The sequence below is a fragment of the Helicoverpa zea genome, chromosome 2 (assembly GCF_022581195.2).
Source record: "Helicoverpa zea isolate HzStark_Cry1AcR chromosome 2, ilHelZeax1.1, whole genome shotgun sequence".
Lineage (NCBI taxonomy): Eukaryota > Metazoa > Arthropoda > Insecta > Lepidoptera > Noctuidae > Helicoverpa > Helicoverpa zea.
The window spans coordinates 8208237-8231151 of NC_061453.1; the positions used below are offsets into that span (position 1 = coordinate 8208237).

At 37.3% G+C, this 22915-nt stretch overlaps 1 protein-coding gene across 2 annotated transcripts in view; it reads right to left on the reverse strand.

Moving 5' to 3' along the window:
- LOC124644930 (filamin-A) overlaps positions 1 to 22915 on the reverse strand; it is a 93345-nt gene that overhangs the window by 60488 nt on the left and 9942 nt on the right. For both annotated transcript variants that reach the window (XM_047184633.1, XM_047184624.1), the window contains exons 2-4: positions 1730 to 2018; positions 1337 to 1517; positions 891 to 990 (exon numbers count right to left, since the gene is read on the reverse strand). In XM_047184633.1, coding sequence (XP_047040589.1) covers positions 891 to 990; positions 1337 to 1517; positions 1730 to 1945 — 497 coding nt within the window. In that variant the 5' untranslated portion in view covers positions 1946 to 2018. The remainder of the gene's footprint in view (positions 1 to 890; positions 991 to 1336; positions 1518 to 1729; positions 2019 to 22915) is intronic.

Here is a 22915-nt window from a genome sequence, read left to right on the forward strand (position 1 = left end):
CTGTAACAACTTTACTACGAGCTCCACTTACTATTTACATCGTGCCTCTATAAAAGTGGGAAGTATTGAGCAGCTTACATTTTATTTAGGAATTTCTAATATTCAATGTGAATAGCGAAAATGGCACAAATTCTTTCGTCATCGCTAGAGCTTTATGGGTCCCTTTGATTGCGTACGAATATTTAAACGCATATCAAATATTAAGATATCCTTGTACATTTTTAACGTTGATACATTTAAACGCAACTAATACATGTGTGTGGAAACATTTAGATACTTAGATAAAATATCTTAAGCTGGTGGAAAAACTAGACGTAGTCAGTATTTCTAAACACCGGGACTGTTAGGCAAGCTCACTGAGCGTGTCTTAGGTGCGTTTACTCTAAGTGCAGTCTAGAGACATGGGCCGCTGCGCAGACGCGGGCGTGTCGCGCTAATTGCTATTACGCCAAATAAACGTTTTGTACTGGTTAGATACAGTTCGTTTTCAAGCCAAGGTTTAAAGGTATTGTTTGCATTACATCAGCATCTTAGCGTGATTGCATCGTTCTCTGAATTTATCGCATCGCAGTGCATCATAATTATTATTATGCATTGTTGTTTTTTGTGCGATGCTTAGTGAAGATGTAGTTATGTTACGGTTTTAATATAAAGTATGATTTATGTCCGTTCCGGGTATAATTTTAGAATATTGTGTAGGTTGTTAATTATTTTAGTATCTAAAATCTACGTAATTAAATGAATTATCTACCAGGATATCGAGTAGAGTAAATCAATAGGTAATATATACTAGCGCGGATAAACAGCTGCGTTTAAATTCTAGGTGGTACAATTGTAATAGTTAAGTAAACATAATTACCATTTGACTAGTAAGTAGTACAAAACCTTACCTTGGAGGGAATTTGCTGCGCCCGATTTGGTAGCGGACAATGAGTGACCAAATCAAACCCAATATTAGTTTTAAATTCCCGTTCACTATGTCAACGTTACCTAAAACAAGTGACGTATGAAATAAAGTTTACAGTTACAATAAAATACAGGCAGAATGATATTCCCTATAGAGTTCTGACATGGGTAAATGGCTCTTTATTGAAAACGAGTAGGTAGTTGTAGCAGCAAACAAAAAGATAACGACAGTTACTGTTTAATGCAAATGAAAATAGACAGAAGGTGGACATGCAAGATTTTAGGACGTAAGTAGAATATAAGGAGGATTTATACTTTATTTTACAGAAGTGTTAAGAAAAATATTTTCTCTGTTTCATGAGAAATATATTTTTTAATTCCCTAAAAGCTTTAAGCCTGACTAGAACTAATAAAAATAAAAAACACCTACCAATATTGACCAGTTTGACGCCGTCATCTTCGATGGCTTGGAGTGCTGTAGTCACATTCTCTAGCTTGTGGTGCTGATTAGTCGGGTTCCGACTCCAGCCCTTCAGTCTCCGACCTTGGAGAGCTTCCACTAACGCACATAGAACTGTGCCGTCCCTCAGATCCTCTACTAGATCTGCAACCTGTAGGGTCATTGTAAATTGTATGATTAAAATGTTCAGCAACCATTAAATGTCACGGCCAAATTGAAATTACATTTAAAGAAAAGTCACGGTGCATTGTAAAACAAACAAATTAGTTTCGACATAACGCTGATAATGAAAACAAACTCAGTAGGTACGAATTAGCGAAGCAAGTTGTGTTAAACGGCTAACTCAATTAATACGGTATTTACCTTTATATTCATTGGTTTCAGGGTCTCATTGACCCAATTTCTGAAGGTGTTGGCCTGTATCTCCACCCAGAGGTCCTCGTGGCCTTTGATGGCCATGCCCTTGGCGGCCGTCCCTTCAGGGCTGCGGGCAGCGAGGCCGGCCTGCGTGATGCGCCCCGCGGACCCCTCGGCTGAATGCGCCCGCACCCCTTGATGCGTCACTCTCACCCCCTCCATTATGACACTGGTTATTTTTATTTCATCTATTTAATATCACTTCATTTTCTTTGGCACTGCACATCGTTGTCGTCTGGAAAGATTTATTCATATTATGGAATATGTTAACTGCATAGCTATTGCGAATGGAAATTTCTATACAGGAATCGAGAGTTGCATTTAGAATATCGATAAGGAATAATAGGAATCCTAATCAAGGTTGTATAAATAAAAAACAAAGACAAAGAAGTTCTGTCTAGTTGTCTGGTAAGATGTTAACTTAAATAGTGAATCCGCAAAGCCTCATTGTTATGTGCAAATTGTTGCGGTCACATCTAATAAAGATGCAAAAAGTCCGTAAACAGTTAAGCAATATCGATGGGAGTAAGTAGCCGTAACCTCCATTTATAGCACATCAGTGCTGTGCTCGCCACGCGGACGGATCTAGAGTTTTAAGCAGATTGATGACGCATTGTCACTTCGATTCTGATTGATGACTGTTCCCGACAAAACTTGACTAGACTATACCATTGTGAAATATAACGTTAACTAGATACATGTACTGTTTCAATTTCAACTTCAACCATTAGATAAATTATATTAAATATAAAAATCGTCCATTTACGTCACTTAAATCGTAACAAAAGTATGTTCAATATACATTTGATAACAAGGGGCAAGACTTATCGATAATTATATTTTGAGAGCCTGTCCATTACATTGTCATAGCTTTAATATTTATATTTTTGTAATGTCTCAAAACAACACAACATTCAAAACAAAAAATAATTGGATTCGTCGGAGACGTTTGAGACGTTTTATCAATTTCGCGGACCTCAATTTAATCCCTACAAATATTGATATCTTTATAATTGCATTGCCGTATTAAAATACAGTTATTAAGATTTTACGACGACGAGTCATATTCCTATTTCGGTCGTGTAGTAGTAAAATACCTACAAGTTGCGAGTACATCAAATTACGTAATGTCCTACCTATTAACTGCCAACAGATGACAATCATAAATATTTATGACCCTGGCAAATATAGTCAATGAAATACCATTATTTACGACGAACTTTCCTTGCTAACCTCTCGTAGGTATAATATTATTGTTTGAAATATATGATACACGTTTATTTGTAGGTACCTAAATGGTATATTACCTATGTAGGAAAAGAGGGAAAAGAGCAAGGTGGATGATTTCAGACTTTTAAGTCCACGTTCCCAATAATTTTTCTGACACTATCAGCCAGGTGTGTCCACGACACGGGTACCAAGAAAGAAAACACATAAATGACTCTGGAAAGGACCATGAGTCAAATTGGGCTCATTGTCCAACAGAGTTATAGCATATGCCGTTGTGAAGGTTTTTGTTTGTACTAAAATTGTTTCTTTGGGCACTACCTTCAATTCCATGGCAAAAAAAAGATATGAACCTAAATAGGTTTACATATTACGTAGGTATACATTCTGGTAAACAGAAACGAAATGGGTCGAGATGCCATCGCTCAGTATTACTGCTCGTGTCTAACAGGTAGACGCTCAGTAGGAAGTTGTGCTCATATCATTTCAATAATATGGTGTCTAGGGTTAGGCAGGCACTCACAATTTAATCCACCGGCAGGATATTTAGACGACATTATTATTGATATTGATTGAAATGTTAACAAAAATAATTGTAACTGTTAGCAGCTGTTTTATTTTTTATGTATACATTAAACCTGGAATTAAAACTAGTTAAAGGTGTTCAATAACAACCTACACTGTCATAACAGCACTACTTTTTGCAGAATATTAGTTTATTTATGGTCGGAGAAAAATATTTATAGCAAAATAACCCCATGGATTCTTCGCAAAAATGAGTTTAAATCTTTATATTTAGTGCTTTACAAGTATATTCAAAGTGGTCTCATCTCTGTTGGTGGGTGAGCCCAGGCTTCATACATTTTTGCCCATGGTCCTTTGCAGACATCGCTGAACTAATTGGAATCTGCATTGTATTCCTTCTACTAAGATATAGAAGACTAGCTCGTACTTATCCTGATGCTTAATTATCTTTTTATGAATATCTAATAAAAAAAATGAAATAGCATATAAAACCAAAAAGTAGTTTTTAATCGCAAAGCTGCTTACTATCTAGACACACGGCAGTGTGTCCGCCAAGTTCGAGCAAAAAAGGCGACACACCGGCCGTGGGTTATATTACACGAACCATTTCGGGCCAAATTCGACCCCCCTGTAACTCAAAATCTATTTTATTTACGCATATCAAATTTCTAGTATCTGTTGAGACCCCCTCAGTTATCTAAAATACAAAATTTCATTAATATACCTATTGTAGGTCTTGAGATATTGACGTCAGAAAATCGCTATTTTTACTATACACTTATTCACTGATTCACTTATTCACTGATTCACTTATTCACTGACTCACTCATCAAAAACCTAGACCACTTCCAATGGTCGTATTGACTTGAAATTTGGCATGGAGGTAGGTCTTTATGTCAAGGTAAAGGAAAAAATCTGAAAATAGCCAAGTGTGAGTCGGTTTCAAAATAATGAAGGTGTTTTATACCCAGTGTAAATTTATACCCCTAAGGAACTAAAACGAACTAAATTTATCTATATTTATATAATATATCTTCGAATGGTACAAAGGTTTGTATTTAGTCAAAGTAAAGTAAAAATCTGAAAACGGCCAAGTGTGAATCACTTTCGAAAATAACGAATGTGTAACTTTGATCCACGAACATAATATATGATAACATGTCATGTCAGTCAGTTGGTAAATCTAGTCATAGTTAATCTAGTTCATTTCTTTGTAAGAAACATAGTGCATATAAAAAAATCTAAAAGATAGTATAAATGAGACATTTCTTTAACTAACTTCATCATAAGAAAAAAATAAAATAAACAACCTTACAAAAATAAATGAAATCCCACCCAAAACAAAAATGTGAAAGACTGCCAAGTTCGATAATATGGGAATGCTTCGCCTATAAAAGAAGTGAGATCTGAATAAGTACCAAGTTCCATACACATACCTCAGTTAAAAATAGTTACTTTTTAATGATGATTATGTAGTGTATGCAGGTACATGTGCATCATTGTATAGGTTATGTCATTATTATGACGCCTCGTGCGCATACGTCACTCGGTTATAAATACCGGATCGAGCGGTGGGGAGTCAGTCGTTGTCAGACTGTCGACCTGTGTGGTGGTGCGTTGGCGAGTCGATTAACATAATAAAATGAGCGTACAATACATTGGCGACGAGGATAAAACCGTGAGTGTTTGGACCAACAGTTACCTATTATCTAATTTTTATAATTTTGAACTACCTATTAGTTCTGTGATCCAGAAAAATATTTGATATACAAGGTTATACTAAATAATTTGTCCTATTCATGCCTATACCAAATTAATGTATGCTAAATAAGCTTTGACAACAAGTAACCTCTGACCGATGTTAATATTCAATCATATTAAAAAGAGCAAAAGGAAAGAAGGAAGGGAAGAGAGTAGAATGACAAAGTATACATAACTTTTATGTTCATGTATGTATCACCCGAATTGCAAACAAATTTTAACCTTTTTACGTAATTCTTTGTTTAAGTTTACCTTGTTACAATTCTAATGGAAGTAGCAATATTTATTGCAGGTGTTAATATTTATCAAATGAGTAATTTATAATACAAAATCATTACTTGGTGATCAGTTTACTCATTCTTAAACCTGCATCAAAGTTTATTCAATAATAGGCATTTATTGGAAGCAATATAAAGTTGCTGGTTGTTGAATTGTCGTCAAGACGACTTTAGCAGTGGTGGGATTTCCTAGAGGATATAATACAATAACCTATTTGCCTTATAATCAATTGTGTTTAATAATTGTTGTGCTTGCATGCCAACAAGGCGGAATGTACACGGATCTTATTATGTTGTTTACAATCCTATTTTGTAAGTGCCTGCATTCTAAGCAAATAAAGACCTATTCTATTCCAAAAATCTGCTGGTCATTAAATTGACAGCTTGACGGTTAGCAGTAGTGTATATCTACTGGTCATTAGATTGACAGCTTGGCAGTTGGCAGTAGCGTGTATCTACTGGTCATTAGATTGACAGCTTGGCAGTTGGCAGTAGTGTGTTTCTACTGGTCATTAAATTGACAGCCTGATTGTTGGCAGTAGTCTATATCTACTGGTCATTGAATTGACAGCTTGATGGTTGGCAGTAGTGTGTATCTACTGGTCATTAAATTGACAGCCTGATTGTTGGCAGTAGTCTATATCTACTGGGCATTGAATTGACAGCTTGATGGTTGGCAGTAGTGTATATCTACTGGTCATTAAATTGACAGCTTGACAGTTGGCAGTAGTCTATATCTACTGGTCATTGAATTGACAGCTTGATGGTTGGCAGTAGTGTGTATCTACTGGTCATTAAATTGACAGCCTGATTGTTGGCAGTAGTCTATATCTACTGGGCATTGAATTGACAGCTTGATGGTTGGCAGTAGTGTATATCTACTGGTCATTAAATTGACAGCTTGGCAATTGGCAGTAGTCTATATCTACTGGTCATTAAATTGACAGCTTGACAGTTGGCAGTAGTCTATATCTACTGGTCATTAAATTGACAGCTTGACAGTTGGCAGTAGTCTATATCTACTGGTCATTAAATTGACAGCTTGACAGGTGGCAGTAGTCTATATCTACTGGTCATTAAATTGACAGCTTGACAGTTGGCAGTAGTCTATATCTACTGGTCATTAAAGTGACAGCTTGACAGTTAACGGTAGTGAACGTCTACTGGTCATTCAATTGACTGTACACGCATAAATTATCTGGCGATAGTTGTCAACTACTGCAACAACTAAATAGTAAATCTTGATAATTTTTATATTTTCTGTGCCCGGTGATTTGGATCATAAAAAGCTTCCAAACTTAACTTCTCAGAGTCTAGTCAACAACTTATACCTGCTATATTGTTCTGGTACTTAACTAACTTAATTCAAGTGCTTGCAATATAGAGGATATTACAAGAACAAACTGGTGGGTTATATACTCAACGGTTCTACAAATGACAAACATGTGCTAGGTATCTAGTTAAACAAACAGCACATTGAGGGACCGTAGTGGGTTGGCCATGGATGTTGAAGAACTCGCCCAGCTATACTGGTATGTATTCACCTATGCACAACATCCAAGTCCATCAACACCTCTAGTGGGTTGCCTACCCATAATAGTGTTAATTATAACAGTTGCTCAGTCACCCTAGGTATAATTTCAATACTTTTACTTTATTTTGCTGTATTAAAGAGGTTGTTATACAACAGAGATATTCCAGAAGATACAGAACAGTAGAACAGCATACAAGCAGCAATACTAGCTGGAAAATGTGGATCAAAATTTTGGTATTCAATAGATAGAATCTTTGGTAAACATGCTAGCTCACAATTGTAATTTCAGTACTTTAGGTTGATATAAAACTCTTAGATCAAAAGAATATGGAACTAAGCATTGGAGCAATCTGTGATTTATTTGACAATGCTACTTTATCTACCCAACTGCCTCGTTGGTCTAGCTGTCGCAAGCGCGGCTGCTGAGCACGAGGTCTCGGGTTCGATTCCCGGGTCGGGCCTGGAAGTTGGTGATTGATACACCCGTGCATCGGAAAGCACGTAAATGTCGGTCCTGCGCCTGATCTCTTTCCGGTCGTGTCGGATTGCCGTCCCATCGGGTTATGAGAGTGAAGGAACAGTGAGTGCACCTATGTCTGCGCAAATGCTTGTGCACTATAATATGTCCTGCGCAGTTGGCTAATCCCCTTACGTGAGTACAGCCGCCGTAGCCGATAATCGGCTAGGAGGACATCATCATCATTTACCCAACTGGGCCTTCTCATCTGTGACAAAAAATCTTTTAAGGATGATACCTGGAAGGAGTTCCAATGTAGATACTTACTCTGGGAACTGTCTAATGATGATTAGCTCATGGATGATTGTTGCAATCAAGTTCTCAAAAGTTGATGATTGCGTGTGCTTTTAAAACCTTCAAGATTCAGGCTTGAATGAATTTTAATTGGTATCTTAGCCTCTTTTTTATTGATTTACATTGGTGTTTACAAATAGTTTAACAAAGTGGCCCTCATTATAATATTGTTATTTGCAAATTATGTTTTACAGTATTGCAGTACCAATAAGCAGTATAAGTACATTGAGAGTTGTGGAAGAATATGCTTCCATAGGGGCGAATAACATAACCATATATGAACGTATATGAAATAGAATCCATTTATTGATCTCAAGTTAATAAATCATCACATTAATATATTCTTGAAGTGCACACCTACTTGTAATATAAAGTTGTGTAATTTCCTCAACCCATCCCATAAGATAAGATCCATATGGGTGGTGGGATGGATATCTATTAACAAAATAATGTCTTGTGTCCAACAAAATAATAATTGATCTTAGAACACCAATCTTAGGTTACCGTAAGACAATTGGACTCGCACGAGAGGTAAAGAACTTTATCACTATTTACATTTATCGACATTTATTACTCTTTTGTGCTAATTAAACTACACAGTTGCGTCGACATTTGGTTAATAATAACTAAAATATTATTAAGTTCCTAAGTCCTACTGCAATATATAATCTGAGTAAGTGTTCCTTAAAGTATAGGAAGTAAAATTGCCCTTAGTCACCAAATCGTTTAAAAATTTACTTGGGTGCTGTCCCTATAAAAGATAATAATATTTTTATATTCTGGTTGTCTAACTAAAACAACGTAGATAAAGTCAGCTGCAATAAAGGGTAAGCGCTTTTGAACGAAACTATAAACATACTTATGCAGCCAACTATACTTACATAAAAAAAAAAAAAATATTACGTTACCTATACGCGGTCATGAAATTGAGATATAGAATTAGAATCCCACATTTATCTATGTGTAGACAAATGTTTTAGAAAGGTTAGCGGTTGTTTTGCAAAAGGAAAATTGCATCGACTAGAAAACTGTTTGTGAGCTGCTGTCACCTTGTTGAAAGGAAGAAGAGCATGAGTTGAGGGTCAGGGACTCTTCTATTTTATGGTGATGCAGAATGTCACAGCTTCAAAATATATAGTGCAAAGTTAGTGACACCTGTTAAAGTGCGTTCGTTGCATAATATGGTTCTAATTAGTTAAAATCTGATTCGTAATGTTACTTTACACCTTCGTTATAATCAATATGTAACCATGAAACTAAAAAGCTTACCATCAAAGCATAATAATTCTTTGACTACTTAAATTTTTGAAAACCACATTAGGAAAAGCAAACAAACATTACAGAACGCAATGTCCGGTGATAATAGTGTTCTTGGATGCCTAACCGAAATATAAGTATTCCTATCGCACTATTATATGCAGTAAGGTATTCATATGTTGGGTGTTGAATGCTAAGAAGCTTACAGTTTCTTGACTAGATATTGGACATACATTGATGTAGGGTATTATGAATTTCAGCGAGTGTACTAGCAGAAACGTGCAAAGTACCAGCGCTGATCAATAGGGTTGAAGACCAGATTGTTTGTTACATTGCTGAGATAATGATAGGCTTTGATATTCCACTCTCAAATTAAAAACTACATATTACCAAAATTAGTTGAGTTAGCATTCTCTTGCTTACAAGGCACACAAAGTACTTAACTCGTACATAGAACTACAATTTAAACCATTAAATTGGAGACAAAGTATGTGGTCACCATTAAATGGGTGACAAAGTATGGAGTCACCATTAAATTGGAGACAAAGTATGTGGTCACCATTAAATGGGTGACAAAGTATATGGTCATCATCAAATTGGAAACAGTCCATCTAGGTCACCATTCAATTGGGACGATCTTATGTGATTACTTTCCTCGTACGGCTCGTACGGTTTTGAATGAGTGAAAAGCATTGATGAGGTACCCTAATGCCGATCTTTTACCTTGGAACAATGCATTCTGTATCAGTTTTAAGTGAAGTCGAACCAAGCAAGATGAGTGCTCATTATCTGAAGGTACAGCAATATTTGAGATTTGCTTGATTTCACATGGACTGATTGGCGGGATGTCTGCCAAATGGACGGATCATCTCTAGTGTAGATATAATACAGGGCCGGAACAGCGGCTACAAAACCTGAAGTTAAACTTGCCGGCCTGATATCACTGCTACGAATTTGTCTTGTTGAGCCTGAAGCAGATGCTGGTATGTTACCGTCTGCAAAGGGACGGATTTTTATTTATGTTTATTTCACAAGGGAAGGGATGTAGTGTCCCGCAGTATCACCGATATCTGTCGTCTCCTTAAATGGAAAGGGAAATGAAATGGAAACGGAACAAAGTAAATCAGTTTGATGGCAGTGTGATCGGTGGACTGATCTGATAGCGTGGTTTTGTTGTGCTGCAGGTGTTTGATAGATCTTTAAGAAATTACCAAAATATTTATGAGTTTGATTGTTGTACTTTTTGAAACAAGGTTAAAATCAAAACAACAAGGGAGAGATGTAGTGTATGCAGGTACATGTGCATCATTGTATAGGTTATGTCATTATTATGACGCCTCGTGCGCATACGTCACTCGGTTATAAATACCGGATCGAGCGGTGGGGAGTCAGTCGTTGTCAGACTGTCGACCTGTGTGGTGGTGCGTTGGCGAGTCGATTAACATAATAAAATGAGCGTACAATACAGATTACTTGGCAAGTTTTAATAGAAAATTAAATACTTGATTCATTGCGTTTAGTAGGTTTATAACAAGGTGTATGAAAACTTGCCAAGTAACATCATTAAAAAGTAACTATTTTTAACTGAGGTATGTGTATGGAACTTGGTACTTATTCAGATCTCACTTCTTTTATAGGCGAAGCATTCCCATATTATCGAACTTGGCAGTCTTTCACATTTTTGTTTTGGGTGGGATTTTATTCTACTGCGCGGATCTGCGTGACACTATTTTCTTTGGTGTCCCTATTGCTTCTCACTTTGATGTGCCGCAAACGTCTGTTTGTTAAGCATGTGTTTCATGATTAAACGTTTGAGGTTCTATATACAACTCTTTTGTTTTCCCTAACGCATTATTGAAGAAGATTGTAGCTTGTTACTTATTTAAATAACAATGAAGTTACCGTATCGTAACACATTTGCAAAACAAGCTAATTCATTGTTCGAAATTAAACCGCTTCCTAATTCTGTTTGTAATAAATTATTCTTAGAAACGGAACGGAAGTTAAACCGAGTAACTGACAATTATAAAAACCCGTGGGATACTTGCATGACGTGGCGCAGCATCCATTCATTACGTAGGTGTGATCTCAAATAAGAAGATTCAAAGCAAACATCGATATATGGAAGAAATGAGAATAATTCCCAAGAGAGTTATACAAGAGTCCTCGTTATACTTATTCACAAGTTTCTGAGGGTCCGGGAAATGTATTTTTGCCAAAAGCCTATAACGATTTTTCCTGTTATTTGTAACAAATCTAAATATATCTTTGAAACTTTAAAAAGTTTTAACAAATTAGGTACCTTTCCGCTGTACAGGAAACCTTTCAAACAATTTGTTTATATAATTAGCTCTTGTCAACCCCTTGTTATATAATAATTAAAGATTAAAATGGAGCTACGCAGATGCTCGTTTGCAGGATCTGGCACCCACCAGATGTCTGTGAAATGAGCTAATGTGCGAGGGTTCCGTGTAATCTGCAGTTTGAGATGACAGCCAGAATGAAGTAAGCACATTTGAGTTCATAAGTTATTCAAAATTCTGTACCAACATCGTTCTATCCAAATGTTGAAAATAAGTAAGTAGATAATATAAACTTTTTCAGGCATGTATTTTATCGCATTTTCTCGGCGCTTTTATGTTTCGGAGATTCGACCAGGTTTTTCTTTCATTAATGGTTCACGGAAACGCTATAAACATCGCTTTATTGGTTTATAAATGCGAGTAGTTAGGTAATCGACATTGACAGTAAAAAGCTTCATGTTCCTATTATGTAAATAGGAAATACCTGAGTAACCAGGTTGCATTACTTACCCATTAACATGCACAATGCTCGGAAATCAAATAGCACAGAAGAGGCGTCGCTCTTGGCAATTTAGACAAAGTGAACCGTTCTACTTTGTTTTTACAAACTATGATATGGAATTATTGTACCTTGCTTATTAGTTTTGATTGTCCTGTCTTTCTCAATTATAGGTATTCGAGCTATAATAAGTAGGGCGTTACTTTGCTACAGGTCATTATCATGAATTGTCAACAGCGCGTATATCTAATTATTTTCGTTTTATAGTCCTTATTCATATGTGCAGCTTCCTAAAAATGATTTTAACAGAAAGCTATCTAAAATTTATAATGAATATTTATTAATACTTCAATTATTGTCCATAAAGTAATTACGCCTTTTTTAAACCATAAAAAATCTTTTCGAATTCGGCATGTAATAAACATTTCAGCAGCAGTTATTTAACGACCTATAAAAATCACAACCATACTGAATGGAAAACTAACAGGTTCTGTTCCAGTCTTTATTGAAATATCATCCCAAACATTGGGCTTTCGACAAAAACGCTAATTAAACATGTTTCCTTTGTACTGCTACACCAGGCATCGTATCAGTTACATACGACAATTTTTCGTGTTTCATAGAGAATTGAAAAACAAATATTTTCGTAATAAATTGAAAGCGTTCGTGTGTCCAATTTTATTCGCGTGAAACGTAAAAATTTTCGCTCGCAAAAACATATTGCATCGAACACGACACTGACGACGCACGTAGACGCGATACATGTTTTTGTTATTCATTTTACACATACAAATCTCAAAAATTTACTTCTGTTTCCGACGTAAAACAACGCGCAATGAATGAAAATATTTCACGATATTTTATACAACGTTTCGCATATACATGTATGTTTACTTGGCCAATCGTCAAGTTCCTGGGTTCTCAAATTAAAGTTGTTTCTTATCTTCGCAAATTGCAGTGTTATTTTCACCATTAGGTGTTATTATAGATATATTAAGAACATTATTAATTAAAACTGAAACAATACGAGAGAGGGAAAGATACACAAAGCCGGGTATCATACGTTGTTATTTTTGGTGTATTGTTCTATAGAGCTTTTAAGGTTCAATGATCCTTTTTCAAAGGCGCCACCACTAAGCAGTAGCCAAATTCTCATTTGACAATATTTTGAATTAACCGTTGGATACTTAAGAGTACCTACTACCTACGATGGTTAGCAACATTTGTTTTAAAGATAATTTTTGTGCTAATCAAAATTTTCAGTCGGTCAGATACCGGATGCCTGATCTTTGTAATGTGCGTATTACCACTCATCTTCATAATGAGAGCTAAAACAAACTATCGGCCAACTAAAAGTTTGCAGTGCGCGGATACTCTAACTAAACAGTACCTAAAAACAATCGAAGCAGAAAAGTTTCTTTCATCATATATGTTGTTAAGTATTGATTTAGGACAATACATAATAAAGGCGCACAATAATCAAGTATGAAGCTGTACAAAAGAGAACAATGAGTGTATCGGAGGCAGAGCGTGGGCGGCGCGTTTAAATCCGACCGGCTGTATTCTTATGTAAGATATTCTATTATTTCATAATGTAGTGGGCAGCGGTTCGCTACTGATTGTCCAAGCAAATAATAATTATATAATTTGTGCTCCGGTAAATACTCTTCCGAACAGATAAATCATTAGGTTGTTATGTTGAAGATACCAATACTGTTTAAAGTGTTTTAAATGTTCACTATTATACCTACACTACGACATAATTTGACAATTTCATTCAAAAATCTAAAGTTATTAACAATTATTTATATTATCCAGATAAAAACAAAACTTTGTTAGGTTTTGACCGGTGCTTAAACTTACGGATTCACAACATAGGTACTTACTCATCAATTTAGAAATATCGTCACATCTATTTAAACGATTCACCAATCTTGACACTTACGTCATTGTACTAACAGCCTTATTAACGCGAACATCGGCACTATAGGTTCGTAAACGCATAATCTGATAGAATTTATGCAAAACTCTTGATTGCGATGCCTCGGATGAGGTAAACTGGTTTTATAAACGGGAACACTGATTCATCTGATCGAAGGCACTTTAGTACTTTGAGTAATTTGTTTGTAGTCATATTCAGCTTTTTCTTTGCTGTGGTTGAAAAGGATTTTTATAGCAAGCTCTAGAAAGGAACTTGGCTGTAAAAAGTGCATAGATTTACAAACTCTGCGGTCACTTGTGTTGTGGAGATTGTTAATGCATCCTTAGGCGACAATTAGCTTAATTAAATTATCTCTGTTGTTTTAAAGGATCAACCTTTAGGTTTTTCCTTTTGGTTTATCCCCGTAGGTTTTTCTTATTATGTAGTATTTCTTCTTCTTCCTGTCCTGTTCCCAGTTTTATTTAGGTTTAATGCTAATTAAAAGGACCTTGACGTATATTGATGAAAAACCGTTAATTTCCTAGTTTTGTTCAACAAATAGGTACATTAGGTAACGATATTTGATTAAAATTTTATGTATTTCTTGAAGTAAACAAGTTAACTATAAAATTAATTGATGTGTTGTGACAACGAGTAAGTACTAAATATAACGGGTAGGTATATGCTTATATTTTTATAGATTCGAGAATGGACATTTAATTTATTGTTTACATACGTGTCCTTGAATATACCTAGATATTTTGAACTCAAGATAAAAAAATATAATTTTTTCACGTCTATTTTCCCTAAAAAATAATTTTCATATAATAGAATGGTAACATTACGAGGGTTTAGGCATATAGAGATTGTTGTTGATCAAGCTAATCTGAGGAAGTAGGTACTGGTCAGATTTGAAAATATTAAATAAGTTACATTCATCAACAAAGGTTCCAGACAATCTATTGTCCGATTTGCGAAGGAGTTTCCTTATTATGACGCGAAACCGCATGCGAAAGCGAGTCTTCTAAAATGTAACTTCTTTTACTTTACGTACTTACTGAATTAGTATCGCCTACACCTTTCCTTACCTTTGTGCTACCTACACTTGCTTTTGTATAAGACAGATAAAGTGCAAAGCTGTAAAGTTCAGGTGAGCATCCAAATGTGAACTTGGTATCAAATGTAGCAATCTCGTAGGTTTAGTACTTTGATGCTTACGATAAAGTTAGTATTTAGAGTATTTTAGAGTACCTAGTTGTAGTTAAGGTAGGTACTTACTACTTTACATACTGCGACTGTCTTTAAAAATTATATGTAGGGAAAGTATTACGTAGTCTATTATGTTCTCCATAAGCGTATTTGGATAAATTGCCCTTGATCAACTTAAAGATACCTCTAAATAATACCGCAGTAGCTATCATTAAATGTATTTGAGTCATGTGCCATACACACATTCCTCTTCTAATGATTACTAATTAAATGATACCTACTACACAAGGACAGTCACGGTGACATGACTTACCCACTTGACGCCCACTGCGTGACGCGACTTAAATAAGTCATCCGTCATCACTGAGGTTTATCTTAATTCCTATAAAAAATACGACGTCTTTACTATAAAAGGAAATCGAAATAGTGCTACTATTACTTTAAGGATGTAAAAATTGGTTCAGTCTATAACAATAAAATTTAAATCTGTATTAAAATAGGCCCACCACCCACTGGAGAGGAAGTGGTGACGTAGAAATTTTTATGTCGGAGATTTTGCAAGCTCTTCGTCAATTTGCCAGAAGTTGTTATATTGACATACCTACTTGCCAATAGACTGATTATAACTTAGCTTCAAAATTCTGGTGGTGTGGCAATTTTGTTTAATTTTGTATTTACTGCCTGGAAAAATATTTTATTGCTATTATTTGTTCGTGTCCTATTATTTACTTTGGCACTTATTTGGAAAATACGTTGGGACCGTTTTCCTACCTATATAGGTGTTTATGCATACAAGTTAAATGAAAAGTATTATCCCAATTAATCAACTTATGTATTAAACCAACTGTTTGAGCTTGCATGCATTCCTTATTCCTTTCATTTCCCCCTCCTAGTTCCAAAAACTGCCACTCACCAAGCGAGACGTGGCGCCACCGTCAATGCAAAAAACTTTCGCGCGAGTGCCAAAAAATACGACGCCGGCCGCCATAACGCGCCGCAAATTAAAGTCAAAAACTATATGTAAACTTCCATAAACTTCTTAAACTAGTCGACAACCCCTGCAGGGAGTTACTGGGCGCCCATCATACTATAAATTATATGTGTACAAGTGATCTGTGCAGTAGCGTGAGTGGATCAAGTTGCAGCAACCGGCGGAACTTTGTAAGTACCTACTGATTCCTATTTCCCATCGGTCCTGTGTGCAGCTTTCCATAAACCTCTCACAGAAAATCTCGTCCAGCCTTACAACCTGGATAGATCTGTAAAAAAACCCTAATGGTCTAGGGCTTACGGTCAACGAAGCGCCGTTCAAGTCACACCATTTTTAGTGATCCTTCTGAGCCGCATAATATATCTAATTGTTGAGTGTGCTTGGTTCAAATCGTGTAACCTACGACTCAATTATTACGTTAAAGTACTTAGTTGTCCATTTTTAGTCATTGAATTCTAAACAATACAAAATGGATAGCAAAGAAACTAAACTCAAACTTCTCGTCACTCAACGTGAGTACGTATTTCGTGAGATTCAAATTTTATTCGATTTATCTCGTCAACTAACATCCGATAAGTCCAAGTTAGGTTCATTTAAGAGTAGGTATAGACGTATTGGCGACTTGCGTCATGAATACATAAATTTCACGAACGAAATAAACTCGTTAAAACTAGCTTTGAATCCTCAAGACAGCATAAACATGAAAACGGTTGATGCCTTTGACGACATGTACTACGCAGTCAACGAAGTCGCAGAAATCTACCTACAGTGTGATAAAAGTGAAGCCGCATTGCCGTTCCGCGACGCCATCTCATCGGAGGCAACCGGAAACCGGAAACCATTCGCGCAACCACGTTTACCTAAAATCGAACTTATTAAATTTGACGGAAATATAGAATATTGGCAAACATTCTATGACACATTTGCATCTCTCGTGCACAATAACGAAAACATTTCTAATATCGAAAAGTTTCATTATTTACTTTCTTGCCTCACGGGTTCCGCGTTATCAATCGCCAAGGGCATTCCGGTCACATCAGACAATTATCAAATTGTTTTCGATGCGCTAATAGATCGGTATCAAAATAAGCGAATCTTAGCAGTAAATTATTTGGAAAAAATCTGTAGTCATCCTACATTAAAATCTAGTAATCTTAACGATTTACGTAAAATCACTAGTTTATTACAGGAATCCGTAAACGCTTTAAAATCCATTAAAATCGAAAACCTTGGTGAATTTATTTTGTTTTATTTATCTTCTCGCATATTAGACTCTGATACACGAAAGCGATTCGAAAGTCAAAACAAAAGTCAGATACCTACTTTTATCGAATTATTAACATTCCTACAAAGTTATCTAAAAATATTAGAAGCTAGTGAGCCTTATAAATGTAATTCGAGCAATAGTTTGCCACCGATGGCACGTAGAAATAACAATAATTTTACGAAGTCAAAGTTATCATCATTTCCCGCGCATTTTAACGATAACGCGGCATCGATGTCGTGCGATGAGTGCACAGGGCCGTACTCAGATGCAGGGCCGCACTCAGGCGCGAGTTCTAACTTTAATAATACATCAAATGTGAATCTTGAGTCAATTTTAAATCAATGTAATTTGAATACAGGGTCGAACTCTAATACAGGGTCGCATTTTATTGACAACAATTTCATGCAAAATAAGAATTTAAATAATTCTGATGTTCATGCATACTCAGTGTCAGATAAAAAATTTGGATGTGTATGCTGTGGATATTTTCACCACACTATTTATAAGTGTCCGGTGTTTAATTCAAAAAATGTAAATGAACGTGAATCTTTAGCCAAATCAAAGCGCTTATGTTTCAATTGCTTAAAGCCCAATCATGCGGCTGATATGTGTCTGTCCAAAGCTTGCTGTACCAAATGCAACGCGCGTCATCACACGCTACTTCATCGCGACCAGGGCCCCACGTCAGCGTGTCCTGTGACTTCTTGTGCTACTCCAGCGGTTCCAGCTTCTTCTGCTGACCCAGTAGTTACTCTTAATTCTATGAATACAAGTTGCAACTTGCAGCAACATCGCTCATTAGTGTTATTAGGAACATGTGTGGTTAGGGCGTATGGTCCTTGTGGTGTTACACATCTTCGAGCACTTATTGATAGCGGTGCACAGAGTTGTTTCTTAACAACTGCCTGCGCACTTCGATTAGGTTTACCCTTACGTAGTTGTGATTATTCTGTTGTTGGAATAGGACAGAATCCAGTGCTTGAAGTCAAAGGTGAAACATCATTTACGATTCAACCATTACACTCAGATCAACCAACTTTTACGGTACGAGCTATTGTCATGGAAGCTCTCACCCATAAAATGCCTTCAGTAGAAATACCTTCTTTTGTCAAAGCTAACCTCAAGCACTTGGTTCTAGCTGACAGGGACTTTGATAAACCCGGTGACATTGATCTTTTGTTAGGCGCAGATATTTTCCATAGCATTTATAATGGTCAACGACTTGAAGTAGGCCCGGGTCTACCGGTAGCCCTACATAGTGTATTCGGCTGGGTTATCACGGGCAGGCTCGACGCTGAGTGTTCGCCTCCAGCTGAAACGTCTACACTTTTGGCTTCCACAGCTGCCTTAGACAATGTGGTCAAGCGATTCTGGGAGGTAGAAGAGCCGCCTAAGCAAACGATTGTCAACCCGGAAAATGAAAAATGTGAACAGATTTACACAGACCTTGTTCGACGCAACGAAGATGGAAGATATGTAGTACCTATGCTACTAAAGGAAGAACATGAGCAGTTAGGAGACTCTCATCGCACGGCCTTATCCAGACTTCATAATTTGGAGAAACGGTTCCTTCATCACGAAGACCTGAAACACGATTATGGAGAATTCATGCAAGAGTATCAAGACTTACATCACATGCATCAAATTGAACCTTCTGACACAGATTTTAGATATTTGATTCCGCATCACTGCGTCATCAGACCTGACAGCACGTCAACGAGACTGCGTGTAGTTTTTGACGCGAGCGCGAAGACATCTAGCGGCATATCTCTTAACGATATTGTCTACACAGGTCTAAAACTTCAAAACGATATCGTTGATATTATTACAAAATTTCGTTTACACAAAGTAGTCTTCACAGCCGACGTTTCCAAAATGTATAGAAATATCGAACTTCGTCCAGAGGACCGCAAGTATCAACATATCCTGTGGCGTAGCTCCACTTGTGATGAAGTCCGTGAATATGAACTTAAAACTGTGACCTACGGCGTGAGCAGTTCACCATTTTTAGCCATCCGTACGCTACACCAGCTAGCAAACGATCACGGTGCATCATGGCCTGAAGCTGCTTCCATTCTGCGTCATGACACGTTCATGGATGACGTCACCGCTGGCGCTCCTTCAGTTGAAGCTGCCTTAAATCTGAAAGACGGAATTATTAATTTGCTGAATTGTGGTAAATTCGAACTACGTAAATGGAGTAGTAACTCACCTGAGTTCCTTGCACAACTTCCTTCTGAACATTGTCAAGTTCCAAAATCATTTTGTGACGATCAAAACATACAAACTTTAAAAATATTAGGTCTGCAATGGGACCCGAATCTAGATCTTTTTACTTATTCTCAATCTGAATTCACTCCAAAGTTTACAAAGCGTTCCATTCTTTCTAATGTTGCTCGCATTTATGACCCATTGGGTTGGTTAACTCCCATGGTGCTTAAAGCTAAATTGATTCTTCAACCCTTGTGGAAACTTCAATTAAATTGGGACGATCCTGTGCCAGACAGTATTGCTCATCAATGGACTGAGTTTGTCTCTGAGCTCAGTTACCTCAAACAAGTACAAATTCCTCGTCATATTCTGCCCTCAGACGTAGTAGAATGCCAGCTCGTTGGTTTTTGTGATGGTTCATCCAAAGGTTACGGTTGTTGTATTTATTTAAGATCTGTCTGTAGAGGTAAAATTTCAGTTAAATTATTAATCGCGAAGTCGAGAGTAGCTCCCATAAAACCAGTTACGATTAATCGCCTCGAACTTCTTGGTGCAGTACTTCTAGCTCGGGTCTTGAAACATATGGCTGACTTGTTAAATCCACATCTGAAGCTCTCTCGAGTGATCGCCTTCACTGACAGTAGTACAGTTTTATCTTGGCTTAATACTGAACCTTATAAATTGAAAACCTTTGTTTCGCATCGTGTAGTTAGAATTACCGATCTCGTACAGATTCAAAATTGGTATCACGTATCGACCTCCGATAATCCAGCGGATCATAGCAGTCGTGGGTTGTCATGTTCACAGCTGATCGCTTCTGATACCTGGTGGTCAGGTCCATCTTGGCTTTCTCTAGAGACTTCAGTATGGCCAGTTTCACAGGACGTATACGTGCCACCTGGAGGTGTGCCTGAGGTGAAGAGCTTGCCTGTGATAACTCATTCCGTGGACTTAGTGCCTTTATATGAGGATCCGATTAAAAAATTATTAAGTCATTATTCTTCATTTTCACGTGTCCAAAGAGCATTAGCTTGGTTGTTGCGATTTAGTAAAGTCTTGAGAAAACTTACTTTCAATCGTAAAACCTTGACTGTGGAGGAATTAGAAAATTCATTATCCCTGCTTGTTCAACATGAGCAGACGGAACACTTTGCTATTGAGATAGAGTCAGTAAAATGTGAAAGGACTTGTTCACGTCCTATTCAAAAACTTAATCCCTTTCTCGATCACCGAGGACTCTTGCGAGTGGGGGGGCGTTTAGTAAATTCAAAACTTCCTCTCTCTGAAATTTACCCTTTGTTGTTACCAAAGAATTCACGACTGTCTGCACTTATAGTTGACTATTTTCATAAACTTCACCTTCATTGTGGACCTAGAATGTTGCAGTCTATTATAAGTCGTAGATTCTGGATTTTGGGTATTCGCAATTTAATACGATCGCGACTTTCCAAGTGTGTAACGTGCTTCAAAGTAAATCCCATATCAGTTTCACCTATAATGGGAAATCTACCGGCACCCCGAGTACAACCTTCACGATGTTTTTCAAAGATAGGGATAGATTTCGCAGGACCCTTCATCGTGAAAGAGAGTAAAAGGCGTAAGGCGCCTGTTTACAAGGTGTACGTCTGTGTGATGGTATGTCTCGCAGTAAAAGCGATCCATCTTGAGCTAGTTACAGACTTGTCGACAAGTGCGTTTATCGCAGCTTTGGACAGATTCGTATCACGCCGTGGTCTTTGTCAACTTATTATCTCTGATTGTGGTACAAATTTTGTCGGGGCCAAGCGCTACTTAAGCGAGGTCCACCAGTTTCTTTCCACTCAGGAGTCAGAACTTAATACTGAGTGTACAAAGCGTAATATCGTGTGGCAACATAATCCACCAACTGCTAGCCACTTTGGCGGTATTTTCGAAAGTGGTGTTAAGTCGATGAAGTACCACCTTAAACGAGTTGTTGGCTTACAAGTGCTGACGTTCGAAGAGATGTTGACTGTGCTGAATAAAGTAGAAGCCGTCCTCAACTCTCGACCGTTATGCGCTTTGTCTAGCGATCCCACTGAGGGAGATGTCTTGACACCGGGTCATTTCATCACTGGTGGTCCTTTGGTATCATTACCGGAGATCCCGCTTACGGATACGTATTTACCGCCTAAAGAGCGATGGCAATTGTTGCAGAAAATGACACAGAGTTTTTGGAAAATTTGGCAAAGAGATTACCTTCATACACTGCAGCAGAGATGCAAATGGTTCAAAGACCAAGTCAATGTGCAAGTGGGTGATATAGTTACAATTGTGGAACAAAATCTTCCCCCGTTGGAGTGGCGTTTCGGTCGTGTTGTCGAGCTTCATCCAGGCTCTGATGGTGTAGTGCGTGTCGTCACGCTACGTACGGCCAAAGGACTACTTCGACGGCCTGTAGTCAAGATTTGCCCTTTGCCTACTTCTAACTAAACTTTAACCTTTCCATTGTATTTTTTTTTAACCATAATTATTGTTAATGTAGCTTAAAATCAACCTACTTTTAACTTAAAATTATAAACTTAGAATCGTAATCACGTAACTTACTAGGTAATTCAGCACGATTTGAACTCAAGCACACATAACACACATCTTTTAGTCTTTTCGACTCTTATTTTGTGAAATCCCTGGACTGATTTCAAGTGGGGGGGAATGTTTGAGCTTGCATGCATTCCTTATTCCTTTCATTTCCCCCTCCTAGTTCCAAAAACTGCCACTCACCAAGCGAGACGTGGCGCCACCGTCAATGCAAAAAACTTTCGCGCGAGTGCCAAAAAATACGACGCCGGCCGCCATAACGCGCCGCAAATTAAAATCAAAAACTATATGTAAACTTCCATAAACTTCTTAAACTAGTCGACAACCCCTGCAGGGAGTTACTGGGCGCCCATCATACTATAAATTATATGTGTACAAGTGATCTGTGCAGTAGCGTGAGTGGATCAAGTTGCAGCAACCGGCGGAACTTTGTAAGTACCTACTGATTCCTATTTCCCATCGGTCCTGTGTGCAGCTTTCCATAAACCTCTCACAGAAAATCTCGTCCAGCCTTACAACCTGGATAGATCTGTGAAAACCTATTGGTCTAGGGCTTACGGTCAACAAAGCGCCGTTCAAGTCACACCACCAACAATAAGACAACTCTATTCCAACTGCAAATTGTATGAAATTATTGTGAACAGCTGATTGTACAAGTCAGCTGCAATTGTACACAGAATGTTTGTAAACGATACCCATCATTGATGATGGTGCCGTTTGGATCCTGAATATTCCTGCTATTGGTTCGTTTCAATGATTATTCAGCATTTTCATGATGGCTC